The sequence below is a fragment of the Anabrus simplex genome, chromosome 2 (genome assembly GCF_040414725.1).
Source record: "Anabrus simplex isolate iqAnaSimp1 chromosome 2, ASM4041472v1, whole genome shotgun sequence".
Classification (NCBI taxonomy): domain Eukaryota; kingdom Metazoa; phylum Arthropoda; class Insecta; order Orthoptera; family Tettigoniidae; genus Anabrus; species Anabrus simplex.
Genome location: NC_090266.1, coordinates 129,959,759 through 129,981,275, shown reverse-complemented (window position 1 = coordinate 129,981,275; position 21,517 = coordinate 129,959,759). Strand labels below are relative to the sequence as shown.

At 42.0% G+C, this 21,517-nt stretch overlaps 1 protein-coding gene across 1 annotated transcript in view; it reads right to left on the bottom strand.

Moving 5' to 3' along the window:
• Window positions 1-8,713: 8,713 nt before the first annotated feature.
• The window catches only part of LOC136863927 (RAB6A-GEF complex partner protein 2-like), a 170,510-nt gene continuing 157,706 nt past the window's right edge, over window positions 8,714-21,517 (bottom strand). The window contains exon 9 of the mRNA XM_068226487.1: window positions 8,714-9,507. Within this exon, the coding sequence (XP_068082588.1) occupies window positions 9,296-9,507 (212 nt within the window). The 3' untranslated portion in view covers window positions 8,714-9,295. The remainder of the gene's footprint in view (window positions 9,508-21,517) is intronic.

The window sequence follows — 21,517 nt, the reverse complement described above, 5'->3', positions numbered from 1 at the left end:
ATTTAGGGCAGTCGCCCAGGTGGCAGATTCCCTATCTCTTGCTTTCCTAGCCTTTTCCGAAATGATTTCAAAGAAATTGGAAATTTATTGAACATCTCCCTTGGTAAGTTATTCCAATCCCTAACTCCCCTTCCTATAAATGAATATTTGCCCCAGTTTGTCCTCTTGAATTCCAACTTTATCTTCATATTGTGATCTTTCCTACTTTTATAGACGCCATTCAAACTTATTCGTCTACTAATGTCATTCCACGCCATCTCTCCGCTGACAGCTCGGAACATACCACTTAGTCGAGCAGCTCTTCTTCTTTCTCTCAGTTCTTGGCAAACCCAAACATTGCAACATTTTTGTAACGCTACTCTTTTGTCGGAAATCACCCAGAACAAATCGAGCTGCTTTTCTTTGGATTTTTTCCAGTTCTTGAATCAGGTAATCCTGGTGAGGGTCCCATACACTGGAACCATACTCTAGTTGGGGTCTTACCAGAGACTTATATGCACTCTCCTTTACATCCTTACTACAACCCCTAAACACCCTCATAACCATGTGCAGAGATCGGTACCCTTTATTTACAATCCCAATTATGTGATTACCCCAGTGAAGATCTTTCCTTATATTAACACCTAGATACTTACAATGATCCCCAAAAGGAACTTTCACCCCATCAATGCAGTAATTAAAACTGAGAGGACTTTTCCTATTTGTGAAACTCACAACCTGACTTTTAGCCCCGTTTATCAACATACCATTGCCTGCTGTCCATCTCACAATATTTTCGAGGTCACGTTGCAGTTGCTCACAATCTTGTAATTTATCACTCCATAGAGAATAACATCATCCGCAAAAGCCTTACCTCCGATTCCACTCCTTTACTCATATCATTTATATATACACAAGAAAACATAAAGGTCCGATAACACTGCCCTGAGGAACTCCCCTCTCAACTATTACAGGGTCAGACAAAGCTTCACCTACTCTAACTCTCTGAGATCTATTTTCTAGAAATATAGCAACCCATTCAGTCACTCTTTTGTCTAGTCCAATTGCACTCATTTTTGCCAGTAGTCTCCCATGATCCACCCTATCAAATGCTTTAGACAGGTCAATCGCGATACAGTCCATTTGACCTCCAGAATCCAAGATATCTGCTATATCTTGCTGGAATCCTACAAGTTGAGCTTCAGTGGAATAACCTTTCCTAAAACCGAATTGCCTTCTATCGAACCAGTTATTAATTTCACAAACATGTCTAATATAATCAGAAAGAATGCCTTCCCAAAGCTTACATACAATGCATGTCAAACTTACTGGCCTGTAATTTTCAGCTTTATGTCTATCACCCTTTCCTTTATACACAGGGGCTACTATAGCAACTCTCCATTCATCTGGTATAGCTCCTTCGGCCAAACAATAATCAAATAAGTACTTCAGATATGGTACTATATCCCAACCCATTGTCTTTAGTATATCCCCAGAAATCTGATCAATTCCAGCCGCTTTTCTAGTTTTCAACTTTTGTATCTTATTGTAAATGTCATTGTTATCATACGTAAATTTTATTACTTCTTCGGCCTTAGTCTCTTCCTCTATCTCAACATTATCCTTGTAACCAACAATCTTTACATACTGCTGACTGAATACTTCTGCCTTTTGAAGATCCTCACATACACACTCCCCTTGTTCATTAATTATTCCCGGAATGTCCTTCTTGGAACCTGTTTCTGCCTTAAAATACCTATATATACCCTTCCATTTTTCACTAAAATTCTTATGACTGCCAATTATGCTTGCCATCATGTTATCCTTAGCTGCCTTCTTTGCTAGATTCAATTTTCTAGTAAGTTCCTTCAATTTCTCCTTACTTCCACAGCCATTTCTAACTCTATTTCTTTCCAGTCTGCACCTCCTTCTTAGTCTCTTTATTTCTCTATTATAATAAGGTGGGTCTTTACCATTCCTTACCACCCTTAAAGGTACAAACCTGTTTTCGCATTCCTCAACAATTTCTTTAAACCCATCCCAGAGTCTGTTTACATTTTTATTTGCCGTTTTCCACCGATCATAGTTACTTTTTAGAAACTGCCTCATACCTGCTTTATCAGCCATATGGTACTGCCTAACAGTCCTACTTTTAAGACCTTCCTTTCTATCACATTTATTTTTAACTACCACAAAAACAGCTTCATGATCACTAATACCATCTATTACTTCAGTTTCCCTATAGAGCTCATCTGGTTTTATCAGCACCACATCCAAAATATTTTTCCCTCTGGTTGGTTCCATCACAGCATGACCAACAAATAGCAAATAAGCTAATATGGGAAGGAGAGCTGATTCAGAAAGTGACAGAACCAACTAGAGGGAAAAATATACTGGACGTGGTGCTGATAAAACCTAGAGAAACTGAAGTAATAGATGATATTAGCGATCACGAAGCAGTTTTTGTCGTAGTTAAAAATAAATTTGATAGAAAGGAATGTTTTAAGAGTAGGAGTATTAGACAGTACCATCAGGCTGATAAAGCAGGAATGAGGCAGTTTTTAAAAACTATTTATGTTCGGTGGAAAACGGTCAATAAGAATGTAAACAGACTCTGGGATGGGTTTAAGGAAATTGTTGAGAAATGTGTAAACAGGTTTGTTCCCAGGAGGTGTAGACTGGAAAGAAATAGATTTAGAAATAGCTGTGGATGTAACGAGAAATTGAAGGAACTAACTAAGAAATTGAATCTAGCAAAGAAGGCAGCAAGGATAACATGATGGCAAGCATAATTGGCAGTCATACAAATTTTAGTGAAAAATGGAAGGGTATGTATAGGTATTTTAAGGCAGAAACAGGTTCCAAGAAGGACATTCCAGGAATAATTAACGAACAAGGAGAGTGTGTAGGTGAGGATCTTCAAAAGGCAGAAGTACTCAGTCAGCAGTATCTAAAGACTGTTGGTTACAAGGAAAATGTCCACATAGAGGTGACTAATACTAAAGAAGTATTAAAATTTGCATATGATAAAAATGATATTTAGAATAAGATACAAAGTTGAAAACTAGAAAAGCGGCGGTAATTGAAAATATTTCTTGGGATATACTAAAGACAATGGGTTGGGATATAGTACCATACCTGAAGTACTTATTTGATTATTGTTTGCTTGAAGGACCTATACCAAATGAATGGAGAGTTGCTATAGTAGCCCCTGCATATAAAGCATAGGGTGATAAACATAAAGCTGAAAATTACAGGCCAGTAAGTTTGACATGCCTTGCATGTAAGCTTTGGGAAAGCATTCTTTCTGATTATATTAGACATGCATGCGAAATTAATAACTGGTTCGTTAAAATGCAGTTCGGTTTCGGTAAACGCTATTGTACTGAAAATCAACTTGTAAGATTCCAGCAAGATATTTCAGATATCCTGCATTCAGGAGGTCAAATGGACTGTATCGCGATTGACCTGTCTAAAGCATTTGATAGGGTAGGTCATGGGATACTACTGGCAAAAATAGGTGCAATTGGACTAGACCGAAGAGTGACTGAATGGGTTCCTGTATTTCTAGAGAAACGATCTCAGAAAATTAGAGTAGGCGAAGATTTATCTGACTCTGTAATAATTAAGAGGGGAATTCCTCAAGGCAGTATTATTGTACCTTAACATTTTCTTATATATATATATAAATGATAGGAGTGGAATCAGAGGTAACGTTTTTTTCGGATGATGTTATTCTCTATAGAGTAATAAATAAGTTACAAGTTTGTGAGCAACTGCAAAATGAACTCGATAATGTTGTGAGATAGACAGTAGGCAATGGTATGATGATAAACGGGGTTAAAAGTCAGGTTGTGAGTTTCACAAATAGGAAAAGTCCTCTCAGTTTTAATTACTGAGTTGATGGGGTGAAAAGTTCCTTTCGGGGATCATTGTAAGTATCTAGGTGTTAATATAAGGAAAGATTTTCATTGGGGTAATCAGATTAATAGGATTGTAAATAAAGGGTTACAGGCCTTTGCACATGGTTATGAAGTACGTAGGGGTTGTAGTAAGGATGTAAACAAGTGGGCATGTAAGTCTCCGCTAAGACCACAAATAGAGTACGGTTCCAGTGCATGGGACACTCACCAGGATTACGTGAATCAATAACTGGAAAAAATCAAAAGAAAAGCAGCTCGATTTGTTCTGGGTGATTTCCGAAAAAAGAATAGCGTTACAAAAATGTTGCAAAGTTTGGACTGGGAAGGCTTCGGAAAAAATATACAAGCTGCTCGGCTATGTGGCATGTTAGCTAACAAATTTATGTAAATCATCCAAGACGATTTTGTATTGATTAGGTGGTCTAATAAATAACTTAATGTTATTATTTCAATCAAATATCATCAATACGGACCAAAAATGATATTTATTACATGTAATATGTGGCATGTTCCGAGCTGTCAGTTGAGAGGTGGCAAGGAATGATATCAGTAGACGAATAAGTTTGAGTTGTGTCTTTAAAGGTAGAAAAGATCACAATATGTACATAATGTTGGAATTCAAGAGGACAAATCGGGGCAAATGGTATAAGCAGCCTGAAGTTCTCTGCGATCCAATTATTTAATAACATCCATGTGGATGTAAAAGCAGCACCAACTGTGGCAAAATTCAAATAAAGTGTCAAGCATTATTTTTGGGAAAAGTACAGTGCTGTTAAATCAAAATATCGGTTGTAATTGAAGTCATTCTCCCAAACAATGTTGCAAACTGTCCGGATTTATTCTTGTACCTCTGCAACTTTTATGTTATGTAAATGCATATACTCGGCAATCTATTCTATGCTCACCCATTTACTAATAATCTTATAGACACAAACTATAGTTCATATGTAAGTGCCCGACAGTATGTAATGTCCCGTACAATTCCTATGTATGACCCTACAGGCTCGTTGGAATAACTGAAATAAATGAATGAATATTCATTTATAGGAAAGGGGGTTAGGGATTAGAAGGACTTATCAACGGTAACGTTCAATAAATTTCTAATTTCTATGCAATCATTTAAGAAAAGGCTTGGGAAACAGCAGATAGGGAATCTGCCACCTGTGTGACTGCCCCAAAAAAGGCCAAGAATTTCAAATTTTAGAAATGAGAAGAAATAGAAAATGCTGCAATTCTAAAATTAGAAGTTCATCGGATTTTTTCCATCACTTGACACACACATTTCACCTGGCTTGTTATCTCCTCTCAAACTTGGATTCTCAATCTTTTTCACTCCTCTCCTAGCCATTCGTGGTGATGGTGACTACAAAGACAGACTGTCAGTTCTGAATTTCCAACACAGCGATTTCGTCCTGTTTTTTAATTGTATCATACTGCAAAATGTTTAGACTAAGAGCTCCGCAACCTCTCTATAAGCACTTATTGTTCGTTTCCGTCTGTATTAATTGTTTTAAATTCCTTTCTTCTTAAGTTTGTATTGTTTTTATGTCCCTCATGACTCTCTTGTTTTTCATTCGTCCTTTCATCATGTTTTTAGCACTTTTTAGCCTGTATTGTGTAAATAACTTTAAACACCACTTATTTCGCTGAAGATGGCTCAAACGCATCGAAACATGTTTGAATTTTATTACCCCATCTAATGATGGAATTACGTTATGTATTGAATAGGAGGATACATTAAACATTTTTCCTTTGTGAAGTGAAAACCGTCAATACGGAATTATTATAATATCTTATAATAATACATGCTTTTACAATGTGCACATATAAAAGATGTTACATAGAGAACAATAAAATACAATGGAGTTTTATTGGCGACTACTTAACACCACTTAAACAAAACATGTGTCATGCATGCTTATTACCTACAACAATTGATTGTTATATCAACAATTTAGCCTTTATTCTTGAAAGCATGACACATAGCAATATTTCCAAATACGACAATATAAAATTTAGCGATGACCTTAACAAAAATTGGTTCAACTTCAGCAGCAAGAATAAGGAATGTGGATGGCTTGGAACATAGTGGTTAAAAGACTATTGCCCTTACTCTGTGATAACCTCAGATCTGTATTATTGGAAGCCATCTCTTTCCAGTTTCTACTAGGTTAATTTATAACCGTTCAGTCTTCAGTCTGTCAAAACTAACCTTGAGTAAATAAATTTATAAACTACCTGGAAGAAAAAGCATATTATAATAATAATACTGCTATTTGCTTTACGCCTCACTAACTACTTTTACGGTTTTCGGAGACGCCGAGGCGCCGGAATTTTGTCCCGCGGGAGTTCTTTTACGTGCCAGTAAATCTACCGACACGAGGCTGACGTATTTGAGCACCTTCAAATACGACAGGGCTGAGCCAGGATCGAACCTGCCAAGTTGGGGTCAGAAGGCCAGCGCCTCAACCGTCTGAGCCACTCAGCCCGGCAGAAAGCATATTGTAACAGCATTACCCCTGAAAAGAAACAACCTAATTAACATAGAATAACATGTTTCGTTCTTGAAAGAACACCATCACATTCTATCAAATCACACTCAAATATTTAGAAATAAATATTTAGTTTAATTCTGTTTAAATACTTAGGAATTTATCTTAATTATGTCCTCCTTTGTCTCTACTCCAGCATTTACTGCAAGGTTTTTGAAAAACCGATGATCTGTGATTTGCGTGGGTCCAAATGGCTTCAGTCCATCGACCTGCATCCACCAAGTCATGCCCCTCCCGTTGGCAACCCGATAAAAAAGCACCTTAGACTATCCCTAAATAGTTTGCAAACATATTTCAAATTACGATAACAATGATAATATTAGATAAATATAAATGAACTCAAAAATACTTTTCCAAAAGTGTTGAATAGGCGAAAGTGAAATAATGAAAATTACCAGTATAATATGCAGCCCATTAGATGCTCAGTAAGAACAACACTTGCACAGTTTACAAATGAGTTGTAATGAAACTTGTAACAACAACAACAGTATAACTGTTGGAAGTGCTAAAAATAAAAACACCTAAAAGTAATACATAGTGTGTCATTGATGACCTAGCCGAGGGGAGGGGAGTGACGTGACGGAGTTAGGTCAACGGACTGCAGCCATTGGATCTGTGTCAATGACAGAGCAATCTTCTTCTTCTTCTTCTTTTCTAGCCTATTTCAATCCACTGCTGGATATAGGCCTCTTCCATGTGCTTCCATCGTCTTCGGTCTTGAGCCACTTGGAACCAGCGTGTTCCAGCCAACAGCTATGGTTTTTCAAAAATCTCACAGTAAATGCTGGGGTAGAGACAGAGGCGGATATCATTAATATAAGTTCCAGATTTCATGAATCTAAGTACACTGACTGACAGAGCAAATGCAACACCAAGAAGGAATGGTTCGAAAGGGATGAAAGTTGGGGAAAAAACAGAGACGGCACGGACGAATAATTGATGTTTATTTCAAACCGATATGCAGGTTACACAATGCGCACGGCATCGACTCAGTAGGATGTAGGACCACCGCGAGCGGCGATGCACGCAGAAACACGTCGAGGTACAGAGTCAATAAGAGTGCGGATGGTGTCCTGAGGGATGGTTCTCCATTCTCTGTCAACCATTTGCCACAGTTGGTCGTCCGTACGAGGCTGGGGCAGAGTTTGCAAACGGCGTCCAATGAGATCCCACACGTGTTCGATTGGTGAGAGATCCGGAGAGTACGCTGGCCACGGAAGCATCTGTACACCTCGTAGAGCCTGTTGGGAGATGCGAGCAGTGTGTGGGCGGGCATTATCCTGCTGAAACAGAGCATTGGGCAGCCCGTGAAGGTACGGGAGTGCCACCGGCTGCAGCACATGCTGCACGTAGCGGTGGGCATTTAACGTGCCTTGAATACGCACTAGAGGTGACGTGGAATCATACGCAATAGCGCCCCAAACCATGATGCCGCGTTGTCTAGCGGTAGGGCGCTCCACAGTTACTGCCGGATTTGACCTTTCTCCACGCCGACGCCACACTCGTCTGCGGTGACTATCACTGACAGAACAGAAGCGTGACTCATCGGAGAACACGACGTTCCGCCATTCCCTCATCCAAGTCGCTCTAGCCCGGCACCATGCCAGGCGTGCACGTCTATGCTGTGGAGTCAATGGTAGTCTTCTGAGCGGACGCCGGGAGTGCAGGCCTCCTTCAACCAATCGACGGGAAATTGTTCAGGTCGATATTGGAACAGTCAGGGTGTCTTGCACATGCTGAAGAATGGCGGTTGACGTGGCGTGAGGGGCTGCCACCGCTTGGCGGCTGATGCGCCGATCCTCGCGTGCTGACTTCACTCAGGCTGCGCCTGTACCCCTCGCACGTGCCACATGTCCCTGCGCCAACCATCTTCGCCACAGGCGCTGCACCGTGGACACATCCCTATGGGTATCGGCTTCGATTTGACGAAGCGACCAACCTGCCCTTCTCAGCCCGATCACCATACCCCTCGTAAAGTCGTCTGTCTGCTGGAAATGCCTCCGTTGACGGCGGCCTGGCATTCTTAGCTATACACGTGTCCTGTGGCACACGACAACACGTTCTACAATGACTGTCGGCTGAGAAATCACGGTACAACGTGGGCCATTCGCCAACGCCGTGTCCCATTTATCGTTCGCTACGTGCGCAGCACAGCGGCACATTTCACATCATGAGCATACCTCAGTGACGTCAGTCTACCCTGCAATTGGCATAAAGTTCTGACCACTCCTTCTTGGTGTTGCATTTGCTCTGTCAGTCAGTGTATTTAAAAAGAAATAAACAAACAAGTTTATAAATACAATATTTGAGTGTGAATTGATAGAAGCGGATGAACGAAACATCATTCTATTTTAATTAGGATGCTTCTTCTTCGCGTGTTATTTTGTTACAATATGTTTTCTCTTTCCGGTAGTTTATAAATTTATGTAGTCAACATTAGGTTTAGCAGACTGAAGAGCCCAACATATATTAAAAACTGAGATCTACTGATATGTATACTCCTGCGCCCCAGCCCCCAATCATTTATGGTGAGTGCAACAAATGTCAAATTAATATAGGATATCAAAGATAAGGGGTGTGGGAGGCTTGGAACATAGTGCTTAACAGCCTATTGACCTTACTGTATGATAAACCTGAGATCTACTTAGAAGTGTATCAACATCTTTAAAAAGATACAAATTAAGAGAATATCAACTGAAGAAAATTCACACTCCAATTTTATCAGTCAGTTTCGTTACACCACGTCAATATGAGCCCACAACTCTGCTCTGAACTGTTGAGATAAAAGTCATAGATGGATTACTCAATTCAATATTTAACCTTCCAAAACCAGACTAGGACTCAAATAGCCATGCTGTATTTTAATCGACGTCGCAGAACATGAGCCACCTGGACAAGTGTTGTTGGATATATCCTCATTGGAAGATTCCACACCGTAATTTCAACGTCTGAACTACTAGGTGCTCGCCACACACCTTTACATTCATCAAAATGACAGGTAGATGGAGCAATTGTAGTGACAAATTCAAAATGGAGCCTCCATTTCAAAGACACTGCAAAACAGAAAAACAAAGAATTATGAAGTTATTTAGAAAAGTAAATATTTTGAATTAATAACAAGACAATACACTAATAAACAAAATGTCACTAACTAAAAATAAGAGAGGGATATCCACTGCAATTCATAGCCCCCCAATAATTTATGGTGACTGCAACATGGTGGTTAACAGCCTACTGTCCTTACTGTATCATAACCGGTGATGTACTGAAGTGTGTAGTGTATAATTGCATTGATAAGAGCAAGAATTGAGACAGAAGAGACTATGTCAAAACATTCTTGGAGTTGCCACCCCACCCTGGTCAGGTCAATGACACCTTGTATTTTAGTTTTAGGTATTTTTATTTTTAGTGGGGTTGGCGTGGCGGACTGGCTAGCCAGCTAGACTTATGCCACTAACAGAGCAACGGTTTTTCAACACCTCAGGCATACCAAACCTGGAAAACAACAGCAAGCGTTCAGCATACGAAGGAGTACCCAAAAATAACCGGAATAACATTGCCGTGGCGAAGTTTGTGTAGTACGCATTTCTGCCACTAGGTGTGTAGGCCTATAGCGCAACTCACTGCCAGTTCAGTGCAGCCTGTGTTGTCGAACTGGCTTGTTCTGTTCATCTGCAGTGATTGGTTTCGCTAGCGCTGTTTTGTTCTTGCTTTGTTTTCTATGATGACAAGTTTAACTGAACAATGTGCAGCTGTAAAATTTTGTTTTCTACTCAGTAAAATGCTGCTGGAACTGTTTAAATGTTAAAAAAAGCTTATAAAGAAGACGTTATGGGAAAAACTCAAGTGTACGAGTGGTTTGCTCAGTTTAAAAATGGCGATATGTTGATCAATGATACATCTCGTTCTGGACGTCCATCAACTGCCCGAATCAACGAAAATGCTGAAAGAATTGGAGAGCTTGTGCTCACAGTCCGTCGACGGACAATTGATAACCGTCAGAGATTAGAGAGTTATCTTGGAGCTCGGTTCAGCAAATTTTAACGGATTTCCGGGAATGAAATGGGTTGTTGCCAAGTTTGTTCCTCGGGTTCTGGCTGACAATAAAAAAGAACGTCGAGTTGAAACACGTTGTGTTTTGAAACAACAGCCTGAAACTGATCCAGATTTTTGGTCAAAGGTCATTCCTGGTGATGACTCATGGTGCTATGGTTACGACCCAGAAATAAAGCAACAATCATGCCAATGTAGGACGTCATTGTCACCCCATCCAAAAAAATGTTGTCAAGTCAAATCAAATATTAAAAAAAGGCTCATTTGCTTTGTTGATGCCAAGGGCATAGTTCATGCAGTTTAATCCCCCAGGTCAGACCATCAATCAAACCTTTTAGTTGGAAGTTTTAAGAAGATTGCGGAAGAGTGTTCGTCAAAAAAGACCAGATTTGTGGCAGACAGAAGACTGGTTCTTCCACCAAAACACGTCTGCACACACAGCCATCTCTGCTAGACAGTTTCTGGCTAAAATGGGATGGTTCCGCTGCCCCACGCACCTTACTCGCCTGACCTGGCTCAGTGTGACATTTTCTTATTTTCACGCATGAAAAGGGGCATGATAGGACACCGAATTGACAAAATTGAAGAGGTCAAGAAAAAGAGGGAGGAGCTGTCTGCCATTTCTAAAGATGACTACAAAAAAATGTTTCGAACAGTGGAAACACCGGTGGGGCAAATGTGTTAGTTGTAATGGAGAGTATTGTAAAGGGATAAGGTTGTTTTGTAAAAAAGTGAAAAAACATAGCTTTTAAAAATAATTCCATTTTTGGTACCCCCTCGTATGCAAAGTTGCCCACTTAAAACTTTCACCGCAAATATGTCTGGAACAACGAGAGATATTGAAAAATGGCTTTCATAGCCATGAAGGCAGGGAAGGGGCTAATAAACGTATATACTATGAATCAGTCAAAAACGTAAGAAAATATTATTTTCAACATAAACATACGTTTTCTAAATGGACACGCTCTATTGTTTCTTGCGCAATCGTTAACATGAAAAATCACTTAAGGAATGGAATGTATTTCATGGCAACAGGTCAATTACATCCCGACATATTGCAATGAGAAGTTGAGGCTTGAGATGAACGAAACGCGCAGCAGTTGCACATCCCGAGATTCAAGCGTGAACCTCACGTTTCTCTTAATCGTGATATGATTCACGTACGACGTATTTGCACTGTTATGAAGAGGCTTGAAACAATTCCTATTTCCAGTTACACACAATGGAAAATAAAGAAAGGTTTTGCTCGTTTGTGTTCTATTGATTTTTCCTACTGTACAGTACTAGAATGGACATAACGCTAACGAAATTGAACATCACCGGTAGGGGTATTACAAAATCAGTCGCTGACCAAGGATCAAGCAGAGGGGGAAAATGCTAGTATACTGTATGTAGTTGTACGTCAATTACATAATGTTACATCACAAGTACAGGACATGTTACTGAAGACTTTTAATTACTACATTACAACTGAAATTTTGCACATGGTGAAGTGATGATATAAACGTATGTTTGTACAGTTGTACGTAGAAAACAAACTTATTAGTAACAAACAAACATGTAACTTTGCTGTACGAATTATGTACATTCTGAAGTGATACAATACAGAGTACTGTACTGTACTGTCTTGTGTAGATAAATAAAACACGCAAGAGAAAACCGTTATTTACATATCCCTCTGCTGTGGCAGGAAACCCTATTCTTATTTCCATCCCTCTTAATAACAGAGCAAATATCATGAAGTACAGCGCCTGTCACATCGTAGTATGTCAATCACATCGCGATTAAGAGGAACGTGAGGTTCGCGCTTGAATCTCGGGAAGTGCAACGGCTGCGCATATCGTTTATCTCAAGCGTCAACTTCACATTGCAATATCTCGGGATGTAATTGACCTATTGCGATGAAACAAACGATATTCCTTATGAGATGTTTCATGTTAACGACTGCGCAAGAAATAACACAGGGTGTCCATTTAACAACGTAAGTTTATGTTGTATATAATATGTTCTTACATTTTTGACTAGCTCACAGTATTTACTTAAATCAGTACATCCCCTGCCTTCATGCCCGTGAAAATCATTTTTCCATATCTCTTGTTGTTCCAAATATATTTGCGGTGAAAGATTTAAGTGAGCCATCCTGTACATAGACGGACAAAACCCTCTACTCTAAGTGTAGTGTGGAACAGTGGTAATGAATACTGCTAGATAGTGCTAGTGATCAGTATACTGTACCGTGCATATATCCATCATGTTTCGTACCACCGTTGCAAGCACATGCACCACCTTCACCACCACTACGATCATCGTAACCCAGAACTCCATGGACTGTATGTTATAGACCCTGGCTCACTCTCGATCTGTTATGTGCTCCAGCACCGACCTACATCAGCCAACACGTACCTCGCACCAGCTCCCTGTAACCCTGTTTCCAACCTGGGATTCTCCACGTGTGGTCTCAAAGCAAATCATCTCCAGCCCTGCCAAAAGCATTGCCTCTAGGCCGAAGAAATTACCACAGAACAGCCATCTACAAGCGAATTTTCAGACTCAGAAATATAATCAGACAGTCCCCATCCCCAACACCTAACACATCTTCCAGTATCGAATTTGCCCCTCTGAGGAGCCAGACGACACATCACCAACCCTAGAACCCTCCAGAAAACCCCTACTGGAACCCACTCTTTTGTCCTCCTCCAACCACCTCCCGAATACCAAAACCCTAGAACAAACATCTCCAAGCTCTTACAATTTAATTTTAAGTGGGAGGACATTGCCGACATAGCCATACCAACAATGAATTAATTATTAAAATCAATGGTGAGGAAGCCGCGCTACACAACTCCGTTCAACATCACTAGGGTTCGGAAGTTTATGACCTTAAGAAGTTCAAAATATGCAAAAAATATGCCCTAAAAAGTAGCTAACTTTGACCTGAAAGGGGTAAAATATGATAGGGATTTTAGGGATAGGTAGCAAGTATTAGAGTGTCACTAACATTAAACGTATCAAAAAGTGATAAGCAGTAATACAGCACACACATTTAATTGTGCAAACTGTCAGAGGTGCAGTAGGTAAATTAAAGCTTTATACATTCATTCAGTATTGTAGTCCTGAGGTGCAGTTGTCATCTCATTCTTTTTCCTAAGCATTAAACAGAAAATAAGTATCAGCATGCTTTCTGGTATCCATCAGCGTATGTTTGTACAGCATCTCTTTCTCGGAATCATGACTTCTAAACTTGTTTCCTATATCTTTTGAGGGGGGAGGGCAGTGGGGGAGAGGAATACATCTACCACACTATTTTGAAATCCTGTCTTTTGAAAATCGACGCAGATAACGTGTACCTTATTAAAAGCAACAGCTCAATTTAAACAAAAATGCTCAAAATGTAACCAAATATGACCTTATATCACTAAAATGAGCAACACATGACTAAAGCAATAAAAATGGCCTAAATGTGCATTTATCTGCATCATAAAATTGCTTCAAACGGCGTCAGGAACCCATCATTCCTAGTTATTTCTCAGATTTAGGGTGAAATGACCTCAGGATAGAAATATCACTTTTCCTTAACATCCCAACCTTAAACATCACCCTTGAAACCTCTTTCCGTCCCCATAACCAAAACCCAATCCCCACCCAAACCCACCCCACAGCCTCTTCAGCTGTGTGATATGAGGGGTAGGCGTGGGAATCTCCAAAGAGACTATTATTCAGAAACTGAATGCGGAGGGCATTACGGTAAGGAAGGTCTTTCACATCTGGAACATTTCCGGGCCCACCTACATGGTGTGGATTCTCCTCCCCACATCCCAGGATGTTGATCGCGACTTGGCCAGTGGGCACTACCACCGGGAGGAACCCACCCACGCCCCAGTACCACAACCTATCCTTTGTGTAAGATGGCTGTCCTACTACTATCATGACAGTACGCACTGCACTGCAGAACATCCGTTATGCAGTCATTACTCTCAGGCTCATCCCACGTCATTATGCGCCGAAGTCCAGCTCCCCGCAATATACACACCTGCGTAGAATCCCATCTCACCTACCACTCCTCCCGCCGCCCACTTGTCCTCCCAACTCACGGCTATCGCTAACCAGGCAATCAACATCCACTTCTAAACCTCCAACTCCAGCGTCAGCACTCGCTTTCACTTCACTCGCGTCAAGTTGCTAGTGTAATTACGGCCCTTGTCCCACCCAGATAATCCGGGCCTCCAGACCCAATCCCCATCTTGCTCAGTATCCTGTCATTCCAATCCGAACCACTACACTTTCCAGCCCTCACCACCCAAGACCTCTCCTATGCCATTCTCCTTAACGAGATAATTCCCCGCCCCAATCAGTTCGCACACATCACCGGCTTCACCGTCCATAGGGCAGACCACCTCGAAGGCATACGTCAGGGGGGCAACCTGTTCACCCCTTCCCACCTGTCTCCACACCCCACTCTACTCCCTCTCCATATCCATCACTGTCTTAACTCCGCTCCCGGATCCTCCACCTAGCCACAACCTACCACCGGACCCATGTCTACCCCCCCCACACTTTGACTACACTACCTACCTTAGCAAAACTTTCCTCTACTTCCTGCTATCCAACCTCAACCACACCTTCAGATCCTACCGTGCCACGGATTGACTCCAAATCCTCCTAAGCGACCAAGGTTGCCCTTTCAACCCCATCCCCAGACACACCTGCCCCGTCTCCAACATCACCCCAGATGCTGTAATAACCCATAACTCCCTCATTCACCTACTCAACGCCCAGCTACGCCCTAGCATCAGAAGCGACAACCTCCCGGACCTCTTCCAAATATCATCCACTAATCCTTGCCCTGTCCTCCCTCCCCCAATCACAAATCCGAAATTCTCCAAAGCCACAGCTACCCCTCTCTGATCAAACCACCGTCGATACCCTTAACACGTTCATCCTGTCTGCCATACTCTCCGCCTCAGAAACCAGTATCCCCACCGCTCTACACCACCCGCCCCCGTCTCGACCCCGACCTTCACACCCACCCCACTTGGCCCACCTCCAGAAACTGTCCCAATCCTACCTCCATGAATCCATGACCATTCGGGATCCCCTTCTTCCTTCACCTGCATCGCCAAACCCTACGTACTATCAGAAACTACCTAGCAGCCCATAACTGACACACCTGGTCCCAAATCTGTACCAACCACAACTCCCTCCACACCCAACCTGCCACATTCTCAATAGCCTCCCTACACCAAGGAGAAAATGGAGGTCTTCACATGCCATTAAAAATCACTGTTTCAACACCTAATGCAACCCCACATAGATAATACCGACGCTCAACTATATCTATCAGTAGCCTCCTTGCCCCAATCACCCAACACCCACTAGAGACCCCTATCGCGCCAACCCAAATCCAATAAGGTCGGTCCCAATCCCGCAATACAGTCCTGGACCTGATAAAATGCGCTACCTTCACATCCGCCACGCTCCACTCTCCCTCCTAACTATCCTAGCTGACCTCTACACTTTCATCCTCTAAAACTGATTCCACCTCACATCGTGGAATCGCACCACAATACTCCTGTTCTCCAAATCTGGCAAACCCCCATCCGAACTAGACAATTACCCGATCACAGTCCTGGCCAAAACGCTCTATAAAATCCTGGTCCGCCCGATTCGGCTTCCACTCTAAACTATCCACAGTCTAACCAGGGCGAGTGAGGAGTACGGACGTGCAGTGTGAATTGTACCAGGTGAGCGGAGTGCGACGGAGGTGCGGGCAGGAAAAGTTGAGTGATATAAGGAAGATATCTAGCGTCGAGCAATATAGGGCCATCATTGGAAGATGGCAGGGTGGTAAGAAGATTTTTACAGCCCAAAACAATGAAGCCAGCTCAGGGAGGAGGCTGTAAGGCGAGATGCTGTTGGTGGCTTCGGTGGTCACTGCCCTACTGGTTACTGGGGTGTTGAAGTAAACCCAGGACCACAGGGCAGTGGCAATATGAATTGGAAGGACGTGGAAGCAATAAGGTAAGTGGTCAAGAACGTTATAGAAGAACTTTGCCCCTTTGAGCAGTTAAAACAAATGCTACAAGAACAAGGCAAGGAGCATGAGAAGATGACAGGTGGATCCAAGAAAGCACTAATGAAGTCAGAGGCAAAATTGAAAACAGTGAGAGAGAGGTAGTACTTTTAAAGGAGAGAATAAAAAACATGGAAAAGGAGGTAGAGACGTTGAAGAAAGAAGTTGAAGCCCACAGACATGAAACCATGAAGAAAGCTATCTTTATTTATGGAGTACAAGAAGAGCAGAATGAGTCTAGGGTGAACATAATATACAAGGTAGTAGATGTAATAAAAAAAAATGAAAATAAACTTCAGTGAGGTAGATATAGATGACGTAAAGCGGATAGGAAGGCGGAGGGGATGCAGACCTATAAAGGTCACGTTGATATCCTCATTGATGGCGGACATAATAATCAGGAATGCTGGAAATCTACGGGAAAAAGTGTGGATTAAGAGAGACTGGGGCAGAGATGGGATTAGAAATTTCAAAATCCTGAGAAAGCATTTGATTAGGGCAAAACTGCAAGGGTTGAGAGCTTATGTTATAGGCCAAGTGCTGATGGTGTCCAATGGAAAATGGTCTCGGGAGTGGGGAGTAGAGAAGGTTTTATCCATGGAGGACGATTTACATAAGGACGATACGAGTGTAGATGAGGGAGTGCAGGTGGAAAATGTGCATATCACTAAGAGAGGAGCAACGTGTAGAAGTGATTCCTTTGAAGCAATCATGACAAGAGTTGATGAACAAGCAAATGGTAGGAGAATGGAAGTAGCCAGGAATGTAATAAATGAACTAGTGATGGAGGTCTGCGCGAGAGAAGAAAGTAGGGGACAAGAAGCAGTGATGGAAGCTGAGGCACAGGAAAGGTCGAGTTGGCATAAACGAAACGAAAATAATGGTTGCAGGGAAGGAGCTGATTAAGGGGCGCCTTGACTAAAGGGAGAAGCCTGAGTCTGAAGGAGCTATGGGGTAAAAAGGGCAAAACTAATGAAGGAGTAATTGCGAGAAGCAAAAAGACAAGTGGCAGTAGTAAGTAATATGGAGTGTCTTCGAAATGATTAATATTGAACGTGATTTATCTGATAAAAGGTAATTGTATCTGAAATGTCCAGTGTCTTGTGTATATAGTACAAAAAGGAAGTTGTATTTGGTACGCAAGTGAACGGTGGTCTGTGGTGAGAGTAGGTGTGGTCATTGTGAGAAAGAGGGAGAGGATGAGGTGGAGCTGGAGGTATATATTATTGAGTCGGTAAGTATAGGTAGAGAGTTTGTTAGTGTGATAGTGTTATCTGTATGGAGGGAACCTGCTGAAATGTTTAAGTGTGGAGATGGAGAAGTGATGGATCACGGAATAACACGATTCAAGAAATGAGAGGGAGGAGAATTGATAAGTGGTGTTTGTTTATAGGAAGTGTGTTGTGTTTATTTTAATGAGTCGTAATGGTAAAATTTTACGATAAGAGAGGTAGCGAGGTGACAAGTTGTTTTTAAGTGTATTGTAATTGTATGTATGGTATTATTCAAGTGATGGTGTATTTAGGTATAAGATGGATGAATAGTGAAGTTCAATAGAATTATGATAAGAGAGGTAGCGAAGTTTAGAGGGTACTTATTCAAGTGAAGGTGTCTTAATGTGTATTATGAAAGGTGATGATGGCTGGATGATAAGAGAGGAAGCGCAGTTTAAATGGTATTGGTAGATTTAAGTAAAGGTGTCTTTATGTGTATTGAGATCGTATTGGTGAGTGATTTATTAGTTAATGATAAGAGGTAGATATGTAATGATGTTTAGATGTTAGATCAGAGTTTAGTTGGATGGATGATAAGAGAGGTAGCGAAGTTTAGATGGTATTTACTGAAGTAATGGTGTCTGTATGTGTAGTGTAATTGTTATGAGTTTGGAGATATATAGGAGGTTGGATGGTATTTATTCAAGTGATGGTGTCTTTAGGTATAACATGGGTGGATTGGGGAGTTCGATGGATGGATGATAAGAGAGGTAGCGGAGTTTAGATGGTATTCATTCAAGTGAAGGTGTCTTAAGGTGGTTGTATTTGTAAAGTAAATGAGGAGAGGTAGCGAAGTTTAAATGGTATTTATTCAAGTGGTGATGTCCGTATGTGTATTGTAATTGTTAAAGTTAATGTGGCCTGGAAAATGGTATTTATTCAAGTGATGTTGTCTGTATGTGTATTGTAATGGTTGAAGTAGTATGTGGCCTGGAATAGAAGTGTTAAGGGAGGTTGGAAGAATGTGTGTATCGGTAAATATGTGACCCGGTGAGGTCTTAAATCATCCTCCTGTACACTCACATGTTATTTGTGCGACCCCCACAACCTATGGTCTCATCACCTGGGCAGCCGTAGGCAATGCCAACCCCAACCACTTTCGTCCTCTCATCTCCATCGGACGAAGGACCGTATGCCACACACTCAGTCTCCCATTCTGTTACTCTACTGCTAACCTCAATGACTATGACATCTTCCCCCTCCCTAAACTCGACTCCTACGTCCTCACCCAATTCCAACGTTTCTACCAGCAAGCCCTCGACGGAAATCATACCGACCTAAACCAACTCCTTCATGGTTTCCCCCTATGCCCTCCCTACATTTCACCCAAAACACCTTCAACTAATACCGGTCACAACCCCAACCCTAAAGTGGTGCCTGCAAGAGTACTGTGATGGAAACCGTCTACCCTGCAAAAGGTCCCTCTCTCCCCATAACCGTCCAGCTTCCTATCCTCACCCCATGTACCCGCACACCCCCACCCAACACAAGGCAATGATCAACTGAATATTTCACTTAACAGTACAGACTAAAACACGTCAGGATGGTGAGCCCCGTCGACTCCTACCCATTCTGGACACAATTGGGTAAAACCAATGTAAATCCTGTTTGGTACATACATATGTAAATTCAAATCAGAAAACCACTGTACACTCTGTTAAACATACCGTACACAAGACAAAACCCAGTCGATGAAACGCTCAGAATACAATGTACAAGACTTTGCAACCATAACGTTGGTAACCTCCCACAAATCCATACAAAATAACCAGTATCCGCTGTGAAATAACCATGTAAATTATGACCAAGATAAATTATATTCTTCATGGATAGGCTGAATTCTGTACAATATGCTATACGTAGACTAATTTCACCGATACCAAACAAGACGACAACATGTTCATATACGATAATAACAAAACTATTCCATAGTAGACCCAATTCCCTATCCAATGTATAATGCTTAAATAGGTTTTGTAAATAGACCCAACTCTATACCGAATATGGAAATGTATTCTCTACTTACCAAACCTAGAAGAAAAAACCTGTTACCCCTACTGTAGTGAATGTAACAGAGCGATTGTCAGAAGAGCTGTCACAGCACCGGAGTCGTCGTTATCAACGATCCAGCGTGTGACCCGCACACATGACTGTGTCCAACATGACCACCAACATACGCCTGAGCGAGAGAAATTTGCTCTCGCGCAGCCCGTTACGTCGCTTACCACTCACGCCTGTTCACCGTCTAGCCAGATTACAGTGGTGCCGCGCTCGAGCAACGTGAAACTCCGCTGACTGGGGACGTATAGTTTTTAGTGACGAGTCTCGGTGGCCTGACGACAACAGCAGACGTGTTTGGAGACGTCCAGGTCAGCTTGGGGATCCTGCCTTGAATATCGCACGCCACACAGCCCCACAACAGGGGGTGATGGTCTGGGGTGCCATCTCCTTTGATAGCCGGACCCCTCTGGTAATCATTCCTGGCACACCGACAGCACAGCGGTATGTTGATGACATACGGCCGGTTGTGTTACCGTTCCTTCAGCGACATCCAGGCCTTACTTTCCAACAGGATAACGTCCGGCCGCACACGGCACGTGTTGCTATGAACTATCTTTAACCTTGCACTAACCTTCCTTGGCCAGCTCGGTCGTTGGATCCCTCTCCCAAAGAACACATTTGGGACGTCATGGGAAGGCGATGGCGAACATCCCGGAATGCTGCCGATTTAGCCCAACAGTTGGAGACCATTTGGCACGAAATTCTGCAGGACACCCATCCGGGAAATTTATCAGTCTATGCCAAGTCGAGTGACAGCTTGCATCCAGGCCAGGGGTAGACCAACACCGTATTGACGTCCTCAATTTGCAACGCTCTAACGCTGCAATAAATCATTCAATTGTTCTGCACTTTAGATCGTTTGTTTTTCTATGTCTTTTCGACACATCCACTGATTTTTACCGCCATCGAACAATTCCTTCCTGGTGCGTCGTTTTTTGTTATACATTGTATTACCATTATAAATATTATTAATGTTCACAGTACTGTAACCTATCAAATTTTCCTGAGGTTCATTTCAAATTGCTCTCCAGAGGTAATTATGATAAATTCATAAGTGGCAGACGAGGGTGACCTTGCTTCTCAAAATGAAAGTTATTGTAATGCACGTCATACCTAGTCTTGCCCTACCTAGTAAGTTGAAGTTTGTACATCATTATTTCGGCCCAGTCGACAAGACTTTCACACACGCTTAACGTCTGTCGTTTGTTTACACGCCCGCGGCCTTCTCGAGAAGGGTGTTGTCAAGCGGTGCTCAGAACTGCCAACCTCTGTACTTAAGGACTAATGAGTGAGTAGTGCTTCGATAGGTGGTGTGGTGATTAATCATTAGTTCAATCCGTGAACCAACATTTACACGGACGCGTAACGACTGTCGTTTGTTTCCTTGCTCGCGGCCTTCTCGGAATGGATGTTCTCCAGCTGTGCTCAGTGCTGCAAATCTCTGTGCTTAGGAACTATGCTTCGATAGCTGGTGGTGGTGATTAGTTACACCATTGTTACACGGACACGATTCTAGCTGTGCAGTCGGATAGGATAGGATCTGGACAAGACCATTGGTCTGGACGGTTAGAAGCCGCGAAGCGGCCTTAGGCCTCTAGTTTCGTG